The sequence below is a fragment of the Chiloscyllium punctatum genome, chromosome 43 (assembly GCF_047496795.1).
Source record: "Chiloscyllium punctatum isolate Juve2018m chromosome 43, sChiPun1.3, whole genome shotgun sequence".
NCBI lineage: Eukaryota > Metazoa > Chordata > Chondrichthyes > Orectolobiformes > Hemiscylliidae > Chiloscyllium > Chiloscyllium punctatum.
In genome coordinates, this window is record NC_092781.1 from 43,259,609 (window position 1) to 43,278,243 (window position 18,635).

An 18,635-nucleotide genomic window follows, 5' to 3' on the forward strand; every position below is an offset into this window, starting at 1 on the left:
ACAACCTGGACAACTGTCAAATTGAATAGAAACCAGCATGAGACCTGCTGCAAGCGAGCTCCACCGCAAACAGCAACAAACAGGAAACACAGCCAAAGTCAGCTCCGCTCCCTGAGGAAATTCTAGCTGACCGCCGCTATACTAATCATTTATCTCCTCACCCTGATCATCCTGCCACGGGATGATTGGAACTGGGGGCAGGTCGTGAGAAATTTTAGGTGATCACGAGTTACGGGTCAAGCAGATTAGATGTTGTGTTTGCGCTCATGCCTCCATGCACTCCCAAGAGTGAATTCCCTTGAAACCCATCCCCTTCAACGAATCAGAAATCAATGGCGGCTGGAACGCGACAACTCCCCGAAGTAAGCTCTCTCAGCTTGTCACCAGGAATGGAAAGTTAAGAATGCAAATGTTTGGCCCACTAGAAACCCGCAGGGTACCCATTAAACAAACTTAAGGAATGGGTCTCCGCTTATGCAATCTTTCCAACGATACCCCAGCACTACCCCTCACAGACTCGACCAGACAGTGCAAACCCCTGTAATCTATCAGCCTCAAAAACAGCCATCCAATCAGATGGAATGCTGGCTGGCGCCAGTGCACGAACTCGTTGGTCCTCACTCCCGCAGCAAGGTGGTCCACAGGAGAAGACAGTTTACTGATCCTTCACGTCATCATCGTTGCCAGCCAAAACACCACCTTCACCAAACCCTAGAGAGAGTTCCAGACCGAAAAGTTGAGAATCTATAATGGTATCTATGCTCTTTGTGGCCCCAAACATTACCTTTCATTATCCTGACCCAGGAGCTGTTATGTTGTATATGCGGTGCAGTCTCATTTGCATATCATTCCCAGTATTTCCCTTTACGACACCACCATATCACAGGAAGCGAAGCCTCACCGATCTTGACCTGGTTCTCTCTATCGTTTCACCCAAATATGCAACCACTCGATTCAAAATAAAAACTCATCAGCTGGCCCCCACCTTGGAGGAGGTAGCCAACGACCAGTTGAATGTCAAAACTGTTGGCATCCCCAATGGCACCCTGCAAACCTGGATGATCCAGGATTATCTGCTATTCGAGAAAGTGGACGCATGCACCCTCATCGTTTCTGATTGCTGCACTAACTTACCCAACCCCAGTGTGTACATCAGTAACCCAGCCTGGCATATCCAATGTGCTGCCGCTGTACTGCTCAACCAAAAACCAAATGGGACCTATGGAACTGGGCAAGAACTGCGACAGTTTACCTGGAGCATAGGCTTATGACAGGGATTCATATTCGTCATTACTATCATTGTCGACATCGCACGACTTGCATGGCTATTAAAAAGTGTTTAAATCCCCAGCGTTTGTCCTCCAAGGTGCTTCCCCCACCCCCTTACTTTGCATCAATGAAGGCCCACTCGAACAATAACTTTGCAACCGACAAGGAATATGCAGCTTTGGATTCGGACTCCAAATACTAACCAACTGATTCTCGCCCGACCGCGTCGGATTACCCCCCGGTTCTTGCGACACACCCCCTTCACCTCAAACTCAGTTCTCAGACAAAAACATAAAAAGGTGGAATTGTCGGAGAAAAAAAAATGAACTACTCTGCGTGGCCACTAATTGCTTGCAGAAGCCGTGTCGATTATTAAGTAAACACAACATACGCAAAAGACCTCAACTTGACTACAACCAGCTCAGTAACAAAACAGCAAAACAAGCCATTTTCTGAACAGCTTCCAGACTCAATGAATCCCCTCCTGAGATGATATGACAACAGTATTCTTAGCTCACAATAGCATCATCTCTTTATAGAAGCGTTGTGATGTGAGGACATCCCCAGTCTCCTCAAGTACATAACCCCACAAAGCCTACCGAGACTGAGTGACACCTGATACGACGGAAGATTGCACACCACCCTGCATAAGAATTGAAACGAGGAAACTGGAGATGAGCACCTGCACTAGACGAGGAACGGACACCCCTGTTACAATTATACATATTTTTTTCCATTCAATATAATTTAAGTCATATTGTCTTGGAATTAACAATGCACGACCAGAACACGGACGTAACACTATGCACACTATTTGTATCTGCAGCACGGGATAGAGAATCCTGGAATTATCTGTGCAGTTTGTCCATGCTGTACCACTCCTAGCAATTTCTCTTGCCCATGATATCGTCAGAAATAAACCAGTATTCGTCTATTTCACAAGATCTGTGTGTGACCTCTTTTTGTCTTTGACGATTCTCCACAAATATTGCTTTGCCATACATAAAATACTCGGTTTTCCAGTTTTTCTGTTCAGTGACAATTAGTAGATGAAACTACATATTCGCATTTGTCTGAACTGAATCTCATCGGGACACTCCCAGTCTACAGTCTGACCGGCTTAACCTGTTTCCAGGAGGGTTTCTGGTGAGACTCTGTACAATTAAGCCTTATTGTCCTCAACAACCCCATTGCATTTATTCAGTAACTGTGCTTGTGTCAAAAAACGCAGACTCTTCAAATTTTCTGTGCATTTGTGGACAACATGGTTTGACAATAGATTTCATAGCAGACTCGGCAATTCATTAGGCACAAAGACAACTACGTTCCTTTGGACAAACAAACTCTGAAAATGATTGCTGGCAGCCTTTATTATATTGTTGGGCATCAGCAGTACATGCAGATTGTCTTCGACAAGCTGGAGAATTTATTTACTCTATCATTTACAGTGGCTATATGTATCAATCAGACAATGCCATTGGTTTTATATGAAGCGATAGAAATGGCAAAAATCGTCATTATTTCACTTTTTAAATTTGCAGCAGACAATTAAAGCAATGTCCTTGAATGAGTCGGCATTAACAGAAATTGTCCGGGTTTTCATTCAGCTGGGATTGATGAAGCTCTGTCTTATCAGTTGGCTCGTTACACGACAGGGTACCACACAAAACTGGCAATTCCACAGTGGTTACCTCTATCCTTAGCAATTTTGATGTACCCGTCTTCACCCCAGTCAGTTCCCCAGCTGGAAAATAAGAAAATCGATTGGTGTTAGAATCAAAATGCTGATAAAAGAGATATGTTTGAAGAAGCAGCTGTTTTAACTCTGGTATGCAATTGGAATTATTTTAGGGACTGAATTCTGGAATTACTGAGCTAGACAATGCGTTGTAAAGAATAAGTTGCATCAGGGTGGAAAGAGTGACTTGTTTTCTTTAACATCAATTGCTGATCTGTATACTACGTATAGACTCACTACAACAATTAAAATGGCATGAGGTGAGATCATTATCAAGGATAGTCTGCAGCTGGAGTAGATACGAAGTTATAATTGAATAGGGCCGAGTGTAGGTGTATATGGCCTCCTGGAGATTTCCTTCTTGCCTTATGGAGGAGGAGATTTTCTCAGGGTTTTTTTCAACCAACATCGTTCTGAGATTGCCTGCCACAGGATAGAGTCTGTGTAGAGCATGAGTTGATTTGGGCAAAGGTTACCCCGTGTCTCCTAAACTGCAAGGATACTTCGGCCTTAGAATTTGTTCCATATCCGGTTACCCTGCCCAAATCACATTTCCAAGCTTTACCAAACTATTCCAGCACCCATTACCCACTACATCTACCTTATTAAAGAACAATGTGTGTGTTTTTATAAGCTACCCACATACTCTTTCTTCTTGGAAATCAAGTAGAAATGTGTGTTTGTGCCAGTGTGTGCCAGTGTGTGTGTGTGCGTGTGTGTGTGTGTGTGTGTGTGTGTGTGTGTGTGTGTGTGTGTGTGTGTGTGTGTGTATTCACCAGAACCACAGGACTTATTTAATCAAACATTTTGTATCCAATCTGGCCCTGAAGATGTGACTGCTTCTTCCAAACCTGACTGCCATGATTTAAATGACGGTAGCCAGCGATGCTTCAAAGAATAAATGGCTGAAAGGAGACAGGCGGTGGTAGTTGATGGAAAATATTCATTCCAGAGTTCAGTTACTAATAAAGTACCGCAAGGATCAGTTTCGGATCTACTTTTGTTTGTCGATTTTTATAGAAATGAACTCAATGAAAGAGAAGGATGGTGGACTAATATGCGAATGACATTAAGTTCGTTAGAGGTGTGGACAGTTACTAAGGATGTATGGATTGCAGAGATAAGTAGAAAAGCTGCAGAGCTATGACGACAGGTGGCGAATGCAGTTTAACGTGGTAAAGTGTGAGGTGATTCAGTTTGGAAAGAACCCAATGTAATGGGCGAATGGTCAGATTCGTGCTTGTGCAGATGAGCATAGAGATCTCAGTGTCGAGGTACATCGATGTTTGAATATTGCCTCCCAGGTCGGTAGGGTTATTGGAATGGCATGTGGTGTGTTAGCTTTGATTGTTAGGGGGATTCAGTTTCGGAAACAGGAGATCATTCTTCAAGCCATACTAAACTCTGTCGCAACCACATTCTGGGTAATATGCACACTTCTGGTCACCATATTACAGGAAGAATGTGCATGCTTTGGAACGGGTTGAGATGAGATTTACTGGGAAATCGCCAGTTATGGAGGGAGATAGCAAAAGGAAAAGCTGAGGGAGTTAAGGCTGTTTTCGTTAGGATAAAGTTTCAGGTGAATTAATTGAGACACATAAGTTAATTAAAATATTTGATAGGTTGGATAGTGAGAGGCTTTTTTTCCTTGAATGGCGATGGCTGGCAGGAGGGCTTTAAAATCAACAGAGATAGACATTGGACATATGTCAGTGGTAGTTTCTTTCCTCAGATTGTTGTCGGGGCTTGGAACTCTGCCTGCATCAGTGGAGGTATTGCCATATTTCAGAAAATTTAAATGGTCATTGGTCAGGCATATGGATGAGAATGGAATAGTATTTGCTCCATGGCCTTCAGATTGGTTGCACATCGAGTGTAAAAAGACATGTACTGGGCTGTAAAGTTCTATGTTCTACTTTCCAGAATTGGGGCTGTTAATCTGATCCCATCAGTGTCTTAGTGACAAGTAATTAGAGCTGTGTCCTTGTTTTCCTGTGAACAGGTTGTACAGTTGGGTTTGAGATATGACTTTGCCGCCCATTTCCCCAGGAAATTGTTTTCTTTTGTTGTGTATAGCTGTTAATTTTAACCATATGTTTGTAATTTGTACTGGTAAGTTTAAAAACTGGTTGTGATTCAGGGATAATGACACTCTGATGCCTGCCTCTGTGCGAAGCAATACTTCAGACAAGAACCGTACACTTGTAAGTGCAGCGTTACATGGTGATGGGATACCTGCCTCTGACGTTTTTTATAGATATCATCTCAGACAGCACAACCATTAAGCATTCAATTCCAGATAAACACAGAGTTACGTGCTCGCTGAACAGATACAAAGGTTGCAGCACAGAGACAGGAAATTCATTCCATGCCACTCTCCCTTCTCCGTCTGTGATCAGGTGTTTGTTATTTCAAAGAGTACGGACCTGTTTTTAACCAGCCAATATCTCATTCCATCCTCAATTCCAAAACCAACGACCAGCACTTCATCAGTTACATATCCATTGCAATTTTCATCATAGTAAACTCCTGTAAGGAGAAACATATTACATGGTTTATCTGTGAAATATTTAATTAGTGTTAATTTAGCTTTGATTAATGAACACTGACATGTCTGTTTTTACTAACTGTCTTCAAATTGATCGTCCTCACTCTGCACCATTACTTCTGTTGACTTTAATCAATGTTTCCCAATGATATCGCCTCCGCCATTCTCACTTCCTCTCGGCACATCCTTCAGAGTCATAGACTTTTTTAGTGTAGAAATGCTTCGATCCTTCGATGGAAATCGTCCATGATGAGCACATATCCTCAACCAATCTAGCCCTATTTTCCAGCACTTGGCCAATATCCCTGTAAACCATTCCTATACATCTACCCATCCAGATGCCTTTGCTAATGTTGTATTTGTATCACTCTCCACCACCTCCTCTGGTATTTCATTCCAGACACGTACCATGCTCTGTGTGAAAACATTGCTCCTCAGTTAAGGTTTAAATCTTTTCCTTCTCACCTTAAACATACGGTCTCTAGTTTTGGACTCTCCTCCTCTTTATTCGTCCCATACCCATTATTGTTTATGAACCTCCACAAGCTCACCCTTCAGTCTCTGTCGTACCAGCGAACAAGGCTGCAGCCTTCTCAGCCTCGGGCGAAAGTGAGGACTGCAGATGCTGGAGATCTGAGTCCAGATTAGACTTATGCTGGAAATGCACAGCAGGTCAGGCAGGATCTGAGGAGGGAGGAAAATAGACTTCATCAGGAAGAGCTGTTGCCCGAAACTTGATTTTCCTCCTCTTCAAATGCTGCCTGTGCTGCTGTGCTTCTCCAGCAAAACTCTAAGCTGGACTCAATTCAGCCTCACTCTGACCCTCAAATACTTCAACCCTTGCTCAGTCCTTGTAAATATTTTCTGGATCCTTTCAAATTTAACAACATCTTTCTTACAGCAGAAAGTCCAGACTTTAACATAAAATTCTAAAACTGGCCTTACCAATGTCCTTTGCAGCTGGAACATGACATCCCAAAGCATATACTCAATGCACTGACGAATGCTGCTTTCACTCCCCTGTCGACGTGTGACTCCAAAATCATGGAATTATGCACGCGGGCCCCGAGGTCTCTTTTTGTTTAAATAACACTCCCTCAGGCCCTGAAACTTTCTGCATACATTTCTTTACTTTCTTTAATTGTCTCCTGTCCATTCCGGCTGGCACTGGAGCACCATCCCTTTTCTTATTTAATTTCCTTGTTCCACCCAATCACAGACTATCTGTTTTCCAATTGAAGGTCCGACCTTGATTACATTCTTCCATTTATTTAATAATTTTTGCTGTTGTTTTTATATCTTGCTGAGATTATATTCAGTGTAGAAATAATTTACCAGACATTTGCAGAAGACACTGACCATGGTATCTGACCGTGTGGAATATCGGTTTGCTGCCATGTGTGTTAACACATTCTGTTAACTGACAAAATCCTACACCTGGGGTAATGAAGGATCTCCACTCTGCATTCAGTATTTTTCGGGTTTGTCTCCAATTGTGGGTTGTACAGTAGAAGTGCTTTGTGATTTGAAATGTTGATGGAGTCAATAGAGAATCGTCCTGCACATGGAGACGACCTGTGTCATCATCACAAGGAAGCTGTGCAGGCTCCACCACCCTGTTCAGACCACCATCTTTGCAAGTCATCTCGAGTCGCCACACGAGAGGAGATCAAGAACAGAATAGAAACAGCTGCTGAGAGAAGAGGTGGAGCAGAGAGTGAAAGACTCTCAGCAGGAGGCCAAGAGATTTCAAGTCGAAGGTCTCGCCCTTCCTCTTAATCCAGCTACAGTGAGTGTAGCGTCTTCAATTTACAATCAATAAAACGCTGACATGTGCAGGTACTCAGCAGCACATCAGGACAGTTACACCTCACTGTCAGTTCTCTGAGCTATCGCACAATGTTTTGAGCTATTTGCATCACTCCAAATGGGAGCAGGTCCATTTCTCATTACCATTCATGAGCTCACCTTGTAGCATAGTCTCGCTTTAACTCGATGATATCTGACAGAACTGGACGGCATGTAACACGGGAGGAGTGTAGGGAGGAACAAGGGTAATGGTCATGGTCCATGGTGAATTTGAAGTGATATTAATACCAAAATAGTAACAGTAAATGTCTCTGTAGATTTATGATTTCTTATACCTTTTCTTGAATCGTCGATCATATGATTCAACGACATCATCCAGTGCTCTGCAACTTACCTTCTTTATAATGTTGAATGGATTTCAGACTTGCATTAATCACAACAGACATCGGTCCTATCTCTCTCACTGCTTGTTCCAATGCTTCCTCGCCTCCCCAAACCCATTTCTGGCCAGTAATTTTAGCAGCAATTTTATCTCGTTGAAATCTGCAGGAGCCTCCATCCTATAGTTTAAATAAAATGTTGAAAATGAACGCTCATTAAGTTCATGATAAAGCTATTTTTTCTTTTCTTGATACTTTTCTGCATTCCTACTTTGGCAGCCAATTTATTTTCCCAAATCTGTGTCAGCTTTGTTCACTTTTTTTTAGAAAAAGATACATTTATAGTGACTTAGCATGAAAACAAGCCGTTTGTTCCAACTCGTCCACGCCGATCATATATCCTGACGTATTGTCGTCCTATTCGCGACCATTTGGCCCTGAACACTTCCAATCCATATACCCATCTGGGTACCTTTTAAGTTTTGTAATTGCCCCAGCCTCCACAACTTGTTCAGGCAGGTCATTCCATACATACATGAGCCTCAGCGCGAAACAATTACAAATCAGATCATTTTTAGGGTTTTCTTGTGTCAAACTTAATATTTATTGCTCAATGTATTCGAAAAATTCTACACTGAGACCAAGCAATGGTATTGCAAATGAATTGAAATGTGAGTACATGAAGAACATTGTTCTTTGTCTTGACAATTCAATATCCCAATCAAGCTCATCCTCTGGTTAGCTCATAGTGAAACTAGACGAGAAAGAGTTAAGTCTCTTCAGTGTTTTCGGTCGACTCATCTGAAAATTGTGATCGTCCTTTAGTAAACTCAAATCTTCACATGCAGATAAACGTTTCCCAAACCGTCAATACTTGCAACATTAGAGTCATTGGATTACAATTAATTAGTATTAGTCTCAGTGCCTATTCAAATATTTCCCCTTTCACCTTAAGGCTCTGCTCTCTAGGTTTGGACTCCGATCCCATGGCTAAAACATTCGGCTCTTCACCCGATACATGTACTTCATGATTTTATAAACATCAATAATATCACCCTTCAGCCTCTGTTCCTCCGCTGGGAGAAAGGCCCCGCCTATTCAGTCTCTCCCAAAAACTGAAACCAAATCCCAGCAAAATACTTGTCAATATTTTCTGCACCCTGTGAAAGTTAAAAACATCGTCCCTTTAACAGAGCAACAAAACTTGTGTAGAGTTTTACAAAAGTGGCCTCGTCGATGTCCTGTACAGCTGCAATATGACGTCGCAATACCTGTACCAATGATTTGAACAATGAAGGTAACTGAGCCAAGTGCCTCCTTCACCATCCTATCTATCCTCGGCTCCACTTCCAAGGAATTATGCACCTGCACACTTGGCTTCTCTGTAAATTCCTGCATTTTGGAAATGATGGAGTATATTGATTGTCTAAAGTATGGCCACTATGCCCGTGTTTTAACGAAAATTGGAAAATTATAAATGTGGTGACTTTTCAGAGTGTTGGTACTGTCTGATGGAGTGAAGATTCTGGTCAATAATTTTCAATCACTTCTCATCAATGTTGCAGTTACTTCAGCTTCAGGACACAGGGAAGAACATGATGCCAATTCTGGGGTGAGATTGATACTGGGAGTGATATTGGAATGGGTGTCTGTGTGGAGCAGGAGGGATTGCCACATTCACCCAGGTTTAATTCCAAGGTGGCTGAAAATGTAGTTGTGGCAGACTGTGTCAGCGTTCATTCAAACTTGGCTTGGAGAAGGTGTGATGAGCTGCCTTCCAGAACATTTGCAGAATTTTTGATTGGTACAATTCTGTTCGAGAGGGAGTTCAAGGCTTTTGACCCAAAGTCGGTGACGGAATGACAATAGATTTCTGAGCCCGGATGGTGACTGATTTGAGGGGATGTTGCAGGGAGTGGTGTTAATTGTATCTCCTGCCCTCCTTGGCGGAAGTGGCTTTCGGTTTGGAAGATTCTGTCTACAGTCCATCAGTCAACTACACAGCTGTAGCTCGTGGATTGTACATACTGCTGTCACTTTGTGATGATATTGGAGGGAATTAATATTTGTGGATTTGATGCCAGACAAATGGAGTGAATGTCCTGGATGGTGTCAAACCTCCTCAGTGTCAAAACATAGAACACTGAACAGTGCAGCACAGTGCAGGCCCTTCGGACCCCAATGTTGTGCCAAATATTTATCTTCATCTAAGATCAACCTAAATACACACCTCTCCAATTGCTGCCTTGCATGTGCTTGACCAGCAGTTGCTGAAATGGTGTGAATGTCTCTAACTTTACTTCCAAAGCTAGCAGTGGAGTCCACGCATCAAAGCATCTGCGGAAACAACCTACTTCTGGTATCTTCCCTTTACTTTCTCCAGTGACCATAACTGTATGACCTGTCGTGACAGCCTTTTTCCTGGATAAACGTCTCTGGTTACCTTCCATTTCTTTATCCAAGCCATTTATATAAAAAATAACAAAGATAAAAGGCCCAAGAACAGATCCCTGCAGGAGATCACTGGTCTCCGACCTTCAAATGAATGACATCCCATCCACGACCATTTCCTGTCTTCTCTTGGCAAGCCAATTCCGTATACAGGCAGCCAAATTTCAGTAGATCCTATAACCTCCTAACTTGCTGAATGAGCCTGCCGTGGGGAACCCATCAAATACCTTACTGAAATCCATATACATCCTATCCACTGCTCGACCTTCATCAACCTGTCTCAACACATCCTCAAAGAACGCATACGAATTGTGATGCATGACATGCTCCTCAAAAAGCCATATTGATTTTCCTTAATCAAAAATCATTATCTAAACAATCCAAAATGCTATATCTGCGAACTTTCTCCAGTACCTTGCTGACCACAGACGTAAACCTACCTCGACAATAATTTCCAGTTTTTTTTCTCTATTTAATTACTTGAAGAGAATTACAATATATTCCTCCCTCCAAACATACCGAACTACTCCTGTGAAGAGGTTGGATTCAAAGATCATTGCCAGAGGTGCAGCAATCTCATTTCTCACTTCTCGTAGGAAATGTCGATAGATCTAATCCTGCCCTCGAGATTGAATCATACTCACGCTTTTCACAATTTATACCATATCCACATTCTAAATATCAATCAGTTCAAGCCTATTAAGCTCTTCCCCAGTATTCTCGCTATCATCGAGCTCCCTCTCTCTCACGACTACTACAGCAAAAAAAAACTCATTTTGATCCTTCATTATCTCGCCACGCTCGATGCTTAAGTTCCCTCCATTGGCTTGGATCCAGCTTAGACTCTCGCAGATCATTCTCTTATTCCTAATGTACGTGTGCAAAACATTCGGATATTTTCAAATCCTTCTCGCCACGGCTTTCTCATGCCCCCAACCAGTTTTCCTTCGTCCATTTTTGAGTTCTTTCCTTTCGACGCTGTAATCGACAAAATTTTCGCCAGATCCCATTCTTCTGCTCTTGTCATCCAGGGCTAATTTCCTTTACAATTCCGCACCGGTCTCATTGGGACAAAGTTATTCAACACAGTAAAAAAAAATGCTACACATTTCTGTTGTGCATTTCCGTAGAACAATTATTCCTAATTTGCACTCCACGGGACCTTTCGAAGAGTAGTAAAACATCCCGTCCCCAGATTAAATTCCCTCTCATAAAGGAGAAAGTGAGTACTGCAGATACTGGAGATCAGAGCAGAAAATATGTTGCTGGAAAAGCACAGCAGGTCAGGCAGCATCCAGGGAGCAGGAGAATCGACGTTTCAGGCATGAGCCCTTCTTCCTGAAGACGGGCTCATGCACAAAACATCGACTCTCCTGCTGCTTGGATGCTCCCTGACCTGCTGCGCTTTTCCAGCAACACATTTTCGGCTTCCCTCTCATACAGTCCGTTTCTATTCCTACCCACGGCGACCGCACATTTGTGGCATTTATGCTTTCTGTCACCGAAATGCTCACCCATCGAGATATCTAACACCTGGCCTGGCGAATTGTCTCGAACCAAATCCAATATGGCCTCTCCCAGTCGGCCTATCTATTTATTGTATCAGGAATACTTCCTGGTAACACCCAACAAAATCATCTCCATCCTGATAATCTTCACCACGGATGTTCCAATTAATATTGGGGAATTTCAAATCACCCTTATCAGCAATTCTGTTATATCTGCACGTTTCCAAGATCTACTGTCCAATCTGTCCAATGTCTATAGTAGACAACCAATAAAATAACTGTTTCTTTCTTTGTTGTCGGAGCTGTAGTCATCCAGGGATGATGAAGTATTCCACCATATCCTTGCCTTTTCTTTAGTTGATGGAAAGGCTTCAAAGATGTTGATAATGTGAGACTCAGTGATGATTAAATTACCTCACTTGTTGGATTATGTCATTGCCTGGTACTTGTCTGGTGAGAATGTCATTTGTTATTTATCTTCGCAAGTGGAGATATTGTCCACACCTTGCCGCATTGGACACAGATTTCTTCAAAATGTGATAAATTCAAATGTTTCTGACAATCGTGTAGATAATCCCCCTGCTTACCTTTTGGATAGAAGGCCACTGACGAAGCAGCTGAAGGTGGCTGTACCAAGAAGGCTACACTGAGGAACTCCGATCGACATGTCCCGAACAGAAAGCCATCAAATAACTGCAAACACCTTCCAGTGTGTTCGATATAATTACAACCAAAAGATTTTTTTCTTCCAATTTCCATTCACTCCAGATTTTCTTGGGCTCCTTGATGTCACGTCACGCCTGAATGGAAAGGGGTGTCATTCTCACTTCAACGCTTGATATCAGGTCGTTTCCCCAACTATGGAGTGTAAATTAGGGACTAAAGTTGTAATGAATCACAAGCCGAGTATTCGTGCTGGAGTCCAAACTGAGGTTGCCAAATTGGCAATTTATCATACTGAGCAGTTCTGATCCCAATGCCAATATAATTCATTCAGTGGTGAGTGAGGTGATCAACATGAGACGACAACGACATGCAAATGTGTTCAACATTGATTGTAGATTTAGGGGTTGGGAAAATATCAAGTACCAGTTGACAAAGGGTACCCCTGCTGTTATCAGACCTCACTGCACCACACCCCACCCCAGCCAAACACACCCCTCCTCAAAGCTGTGTTGTTATCGTCACCTCCACTCCTCTCACTCAGTCACTTACTGTTGGTCTGTTACCCAAGATCAATACCAGCCCTCAGGTTGTTGTACTGAATGTTACTGCCTTCCTGATGAGCAGCGCCACTGGCCTTTGGCTGGTAATGACCACTCCTTAGCGCTGTCATTTGTGCAAAGCCATTCTCTTGTCCAGCTCAGTGCCTGAGTGACAATTCCTACACTGGAGCTTCATGAAAAGAGGAGACTCTGTTAATGTTCACTCGCCAGCCAGTGAGTGAGAGGCCATCACTTCCATAAAACATAGCCAGAGAATAGGATTAGTGTAGGGTGATGCCCGGTCACCAGATCATGTACGCCTGTCATATGACGAGAGTGTTTCTTTCATTCAGTTGTTTCTTTGGCCAATGAAACGCTGGAGTTTGGAAAGCAGGGAAGATGGGCAGACAATGAACTTAAATTTTGAGTTGCTTGTGGTCTCAGATTACCACGGGAACAATTAAACAGTGTTGACACAAACCTAAAACAAAAGCAATTGCTGTCCTGGATAATGCGCAAGTCATCTACAATGAGTCCAGACATGAGAGTGTGGAAGAGCTGGGGTAAGGATTTGAAGAATTAACTGAAGAACAAGGTGAAACTGTGTAACACTGAGACAAAGAGCTGGGATTTGCACGCAAGAGGCTGATCCCAATCAAATCCAAGACTCGGGGCAATTGTGACGTGTAGACAGACAACAACGGCTTCTGGAGGAACAACATCAACTGCAAAGCAACTTACGCAAAAACGTCTCCTGAGTATCGATTCAAGCCAAGTTTCTTAATTACACCACAATATGCCGAATGTCAACCCAGCAAGTCGCATGGTAAATGACATTCCTAAAGAGTAAACGCCTCTCTTAACAAATCAACATATTTACATTCCTTTTCATGTAAAATTCCAGATTATATGAGAGTGACTGACCAGCCCGTTGGGGCATATGGGAGAAGCAGACAGACATTCCTGACTCTTCAGATCTGTCCATCGCTGTGTTAGGATGTTAACTGTTATAGTGGATGGCGCACGTCCCAGTCTGAAGGACAGAATATGCTGAATGTTCCGTTGATTCAGCCGAACGTCACATCCAGATGCTAAATCACAGTATGATAGAATTCCCAGAGTGTAGAAAATGCCCATTCGGCCCTACCTTATCCCTGTAACCCTGCGTCTCCCATGGCTTAAACACCTAACCTATAATTCCCTTCGCACTCTGGTTAGGTAACATAGACAATCCCCCTAACCTCCACATCTTTGAACTGTGGGAATGGTGAGCATTAATTCACAAAAAGTGAAGTATTCTTAACTCCTCAGACATATTGTCTGAGGGTACGAGGTGTTGTGTCAAGATGTAGGAGAGCTTTCCAAGATAAGGTTGAGATGACTGGGAGTGCTGAAAGATTTTATTCTCTCAGCCTCCTTAATGGTGCTTATACAGTGACACTTTCAGAAACCTGAGGGCAGACTCTTAGGGAAGGATTGACACAGATCCAGGATGGCAGCTCCCATTTGAAAAGCATTGCGTTTCAGGGTCTAACACCATGGATGTTGGAAAAAGTCCGTGCTTCTGAAAACCACCGAAGAAATTTCATTTGAGTTTTTTACTGTCACATGCATGTTCTTTGCACATACAGTGAAATGTGTTGTCTAGTGTTGCCACGCTGCAGCACCATCTCAAAACACATTTAAAATCACAACATACAATATAAAAGAGAAACATATGGAGATATAAAGAGAACGTCCAACTTCATAGTCCTTGCTAAGTGCTCAATCATGGACATGCTGGTCAGGCATGTGTCCCCTTCTCTATCACCGTCGGAATGAAAGTCGCCAAATCTTTGGCAGCATCTTGACTCCGCTGATGCCTTGGTCAAAAGGAGGCCTTGATGGACCTCAGCAAAGTAGTTGGCACTGATGCTGCTAGGCATGACATTGGTCCAAACACGATTCTGTTGTTACCACGAGGCTGCTTTCGATATCGCTGTCTAATGCAGTCACTGCAGTTGCTGCCGGATCTTGTACTGGGCCTAAGCTCCATTGCTGCCTCCATGAATCTGTGATGGAGACCTGCACTGACAGGTACCCGAACTCACCTTCCCCCCATCTCCATGAATCTGTGCTGGATACAGATCATGACAGGAACCCGAAAACACCTTTCCCGTCCCTCCATGAAATGTGCTGGATAGCGACACTGACAGAAACAAAATCAATCTGCACTAATCTATGATGGATGCAGTAATGACAGGAAACCAAACTCACCTTTTCTGCCTCCATGAATCTGAGCTGGATACAGATACTGACAGGAAACAAATCTCACCTCCGCTCTGGCTCCGTCAACCCCTGCTGGATACAGGCACTGACAGAAAACTAACCCACTTGCACGCTACCTCAATGAGTCTGTGCAGGGTGCAGATGCTGCCAAAATCCCAGACTCACCTGCGCAGCTAATTTTGTGAATCTCTGATAGACGCAGACATTGCCATGAACGAAAGCAGAGCTCATCTGCTGCCTGCACGAAACTGTACTCAATACGGACACTGCCAGGTACCTAGACTCATCACCGCCTGAGCAGCCATGAATTGGCGTCAGGACAGGAGCCATAAGCAACCCAAACTCTCTCGTCTATTTCCGTTGTGAGTCCATGCTGCTCGACACACTCACAGGTTTCGTTGCTCTTCACCAAGAGGTAATTAAAATAAACTCCAATAAGACTTACAAGCGAACACAGACAGGACAGAAGAAATGAAATAAAACGAAATGAGAATGAATCCCGACTCCACCACAATCTTACTAGAAGTCTTGTGGATTTACCTTTCCTGTGTAAGGGTAAGTTTCCTCAGAGTTGATGCCTTGAAATACAATCACTTGAAGAAAGCCGTGCCATGCGAATCCAGTAGAGCATCCATCAATTGGTATACTACAATCAATCAGATTTTGTTCACTGAGAGAAACCAGGTTTCCATGCCTTTTTGCCCACTGTCCTTCTATGGCACCAGTTGCACTGAAAGCCCAGGAAGAATGACATTGACCCTAGTGTTGACAGAAATATAACCACATTAACTCATATTGATCGACAAATGATAGCCAGTTTGCATCAACATACATTTGGAACACCGTCTCACACGAACTTTTAGAACTTCATCTAAAGGTTTGTTCAGGTTTCTCAGAATTACATGGAACCTGTGAATATCGGTGTGCCTGGGTTCAGATGTGATTTGATTTATTTATTGTCACGTGTCCCGAACAACAGTGAAACCATTTGTTTATGACCAATAGAGGCACATGATAGTATGCGAGGATGAAGAGTTCAAAAAAGAGTTGGACAAATGGTACATCGCAGAGAGTGGGCACAAGGCAAATTCAATGTCAGCAAGATCAGTAGGATTTGAGCTAGAGAGTTTCAAAGCTGACTAAAAACAGCTGGGGAAAAGCTGTTCCTGCACCTGCTGGTGGATGTGTTCCAGCTTTAGTATCTTCTACCTGACGGAATACATGTAAGTAGTACATTACCGGGGTGAGGTAGGTCCTTGATTATGTTGCCTGCCGTTTCATGGCAGCGAAATGTGTAAGTAGAGTTCATAGATAGAGTATTCGATTCAATGATCGTCTGGGACTCGCATACAACCTTCATGAGTTTGTTATGATCCTGAGCTTCGCAGTTGCTAGACCTGGCCTTCCACTCAGAGGTGCAACTGTCGAAGTTAGTGATGGTCCTTGTTCACATGCCAATATTCCTGAGCTCTCTGAGGAAGAAGAGGCGTTGTTGTATATTTTCCAACGGCACAAACACATGGTATTTTCTGGAAAGTTTGTCCATTATGTTCAGTCTAGGAAATTTGACATTTCCATTCTCTCAACCTCATTCCCATTGATGTAGATGGAGCGTGTTGTTCTCCTTTCATTCTGAAGTTAATTATGTGTTCTTTAATTTTTCCGGAATTGAGAGACAGAGAAGCTATTCCCATTTCACCACGTCAATGATCCCTCTATCTCCATTGTGTCTTTTCATTCATCGTTAACAAATTTCCCTCCTGTTGCAGTGCTGTCGTCAGTGAATGTATAGATGGTGTTCGTTCAGAATTCGTGTGTATAAAGGTAGTACAGTAACTGGATGAGCATTCATTATTGGGGGACGCAAGTGGTGAAGGTTATTCGGGAGAAGGTACAGTTGCCGATCTTCAATGATTGGTATCTGTGGGTCAGACAGCTGCGGATACAGTTGCAGACGATAGAATCATGAACAATGTCACAGGGCTTTGAGTTCAATGTGGCAAAAGTGTGATAAGAGTGTTGAATGCAGAGGCACAGTCAATGAGTAGAAGTCTGACGAAAGTGTCCTATTCCCAATGTTCAAGGCTTGCAGGGCGAGAGATATTTCACCCACCGTGTCTCTGTTACTTCAATAGGCATATTTTAATTGTCAGAGGGAGGCTGGGAGAATGGAGTTCATGTGGGCCCTCACCAGCTTTTCGAAGCACTTCATGATTATTGTGCTCAGGTCACTGGTCTGTATTCATTAAGGAACAATGCATGAGTTTGGTTTCCTCACGTACGAAGATGATGGTGGTCTTCTTGAAGCAGGTTGGGACTTCAGCTTGTAGAAGAGAGAGTTTGAAGATGTCGGAGAATTTTCCTCACTGGAGCTGTGTTGCCTGGCGGGGACAGTGTTTGGGCCAAGCAGCGTCCTTAGCGTTATTCCCAGGAGGACTGATCTGATTTCTACAGCAGTGACCAACAACTTGAAGCATTGACATGTAAGAGGATTATTTGAATATGAAAAGTCTTCTTAATACCAAAACTTGTCTCATTATTCAATTTCCTCTCTTGACAAATTCGCAAAATGTATTGGCTATTAAGGGAACATGGCATTGGCTCTCAGAGAGGGACAGGATGAACGCTGTTTCCGATTGGTTACAAACGACCATGGTGTTCGATCAGACCAAATAGCATCTCAGGGCAAAATGCACAGGCTCCAGTTGTATGGGCCTTGCCCATGAACTTTAGCATCTGGCATTTGCTCGTCCCCAGTCCAGGGATCGACCATAGTCTGGTGCCGGGGCGGGGAGTTGTCCTTGCGTCTGCAATCCAGAGACTTGGTTTCAACAGTCCTTTGGCTACAAAGTGACTAGTTCGGGGATTCGGAACTGTTGTCACTGGGAGAAGAGTTTGCAATTCTTCACCTCTGAGGGCTGTGCGTTGAGAGGTCTGGGAGATTGCAGTTATGAGCGAGGTTGGGTGATAACACTATATGCAATGATGATTAAAATGAATCTTGGATGGGAAGGGATTCCATAAAGTTGTTGGATGAAGTGTGATGGTGTTAGCAGCACAGCCTTACCTCTGCAAAGCTTGCTCCTCTTCCTTCCACATGCGACACCAAGCTCACAGTACACACGTTGGTCCGATGTGACCATGTCATTGGGCATCATGGTGGTGCAGATTTATTAAGGCTTCTCTCCACCGAGAGAAAAACAGCCAAGTGGAAGGTCAAGCTGATACCACATATCGAAAAGGATCAAATAACGTACGAGGTTTGTCACGCTTGCCACTAAACTTCATATTCCTTCATTGTCTCAGATTTAATGAATACCAGTTTCTGGGTTGGGCAGGAAGGATCGGACACATTGTTGCAGCCTGTTAGCCCTGCAATGGTTTGTTCAGTCAGTCTCGCAGCAATTTTGTCTGTCGGGCGTGAGGGAGCACTAACAATGCTGAGCAGAACTGGGC

General features: G+C 43.3%; 1 protein-coding gene across 1 annotated transcript in view; it reads right to left on the bottom strand.

Annotated features, from left to right (window-relative positions):
* Positions 1-2,613: 2,613 nt before the first annotated feature.
* The window catches only part of LOC140466556 (procathepsin L-like), a 32,009-nt gene continuing 15,987 nt past the window's right edge, over positions 2,614-18,635 (bottom strand). The window contains exons 5-8 of the mRNA XM_072562029.1: positions 15,720-15,938; positions 7,762-7,927; positions 5,437-5,539; positions 2,614-3,013 (exon numbers count right to left, since the gene is read on the bottom strand). Of these exons, the coding sequence (XP_072418130.1) occupies positions 2,914-3,013; positions 5,437-5,539; positions 7,762-7,927; positions 15,720-15,938 (588 nt within the window). The 3' untranslated portion in view covers positions 2,614-2,913. The remainder of the gene's footprint in view (positions 3,014-5,436; positions 5,540-7,761; positions 7,928-15,719; positions 15,939-18,635) is intronic.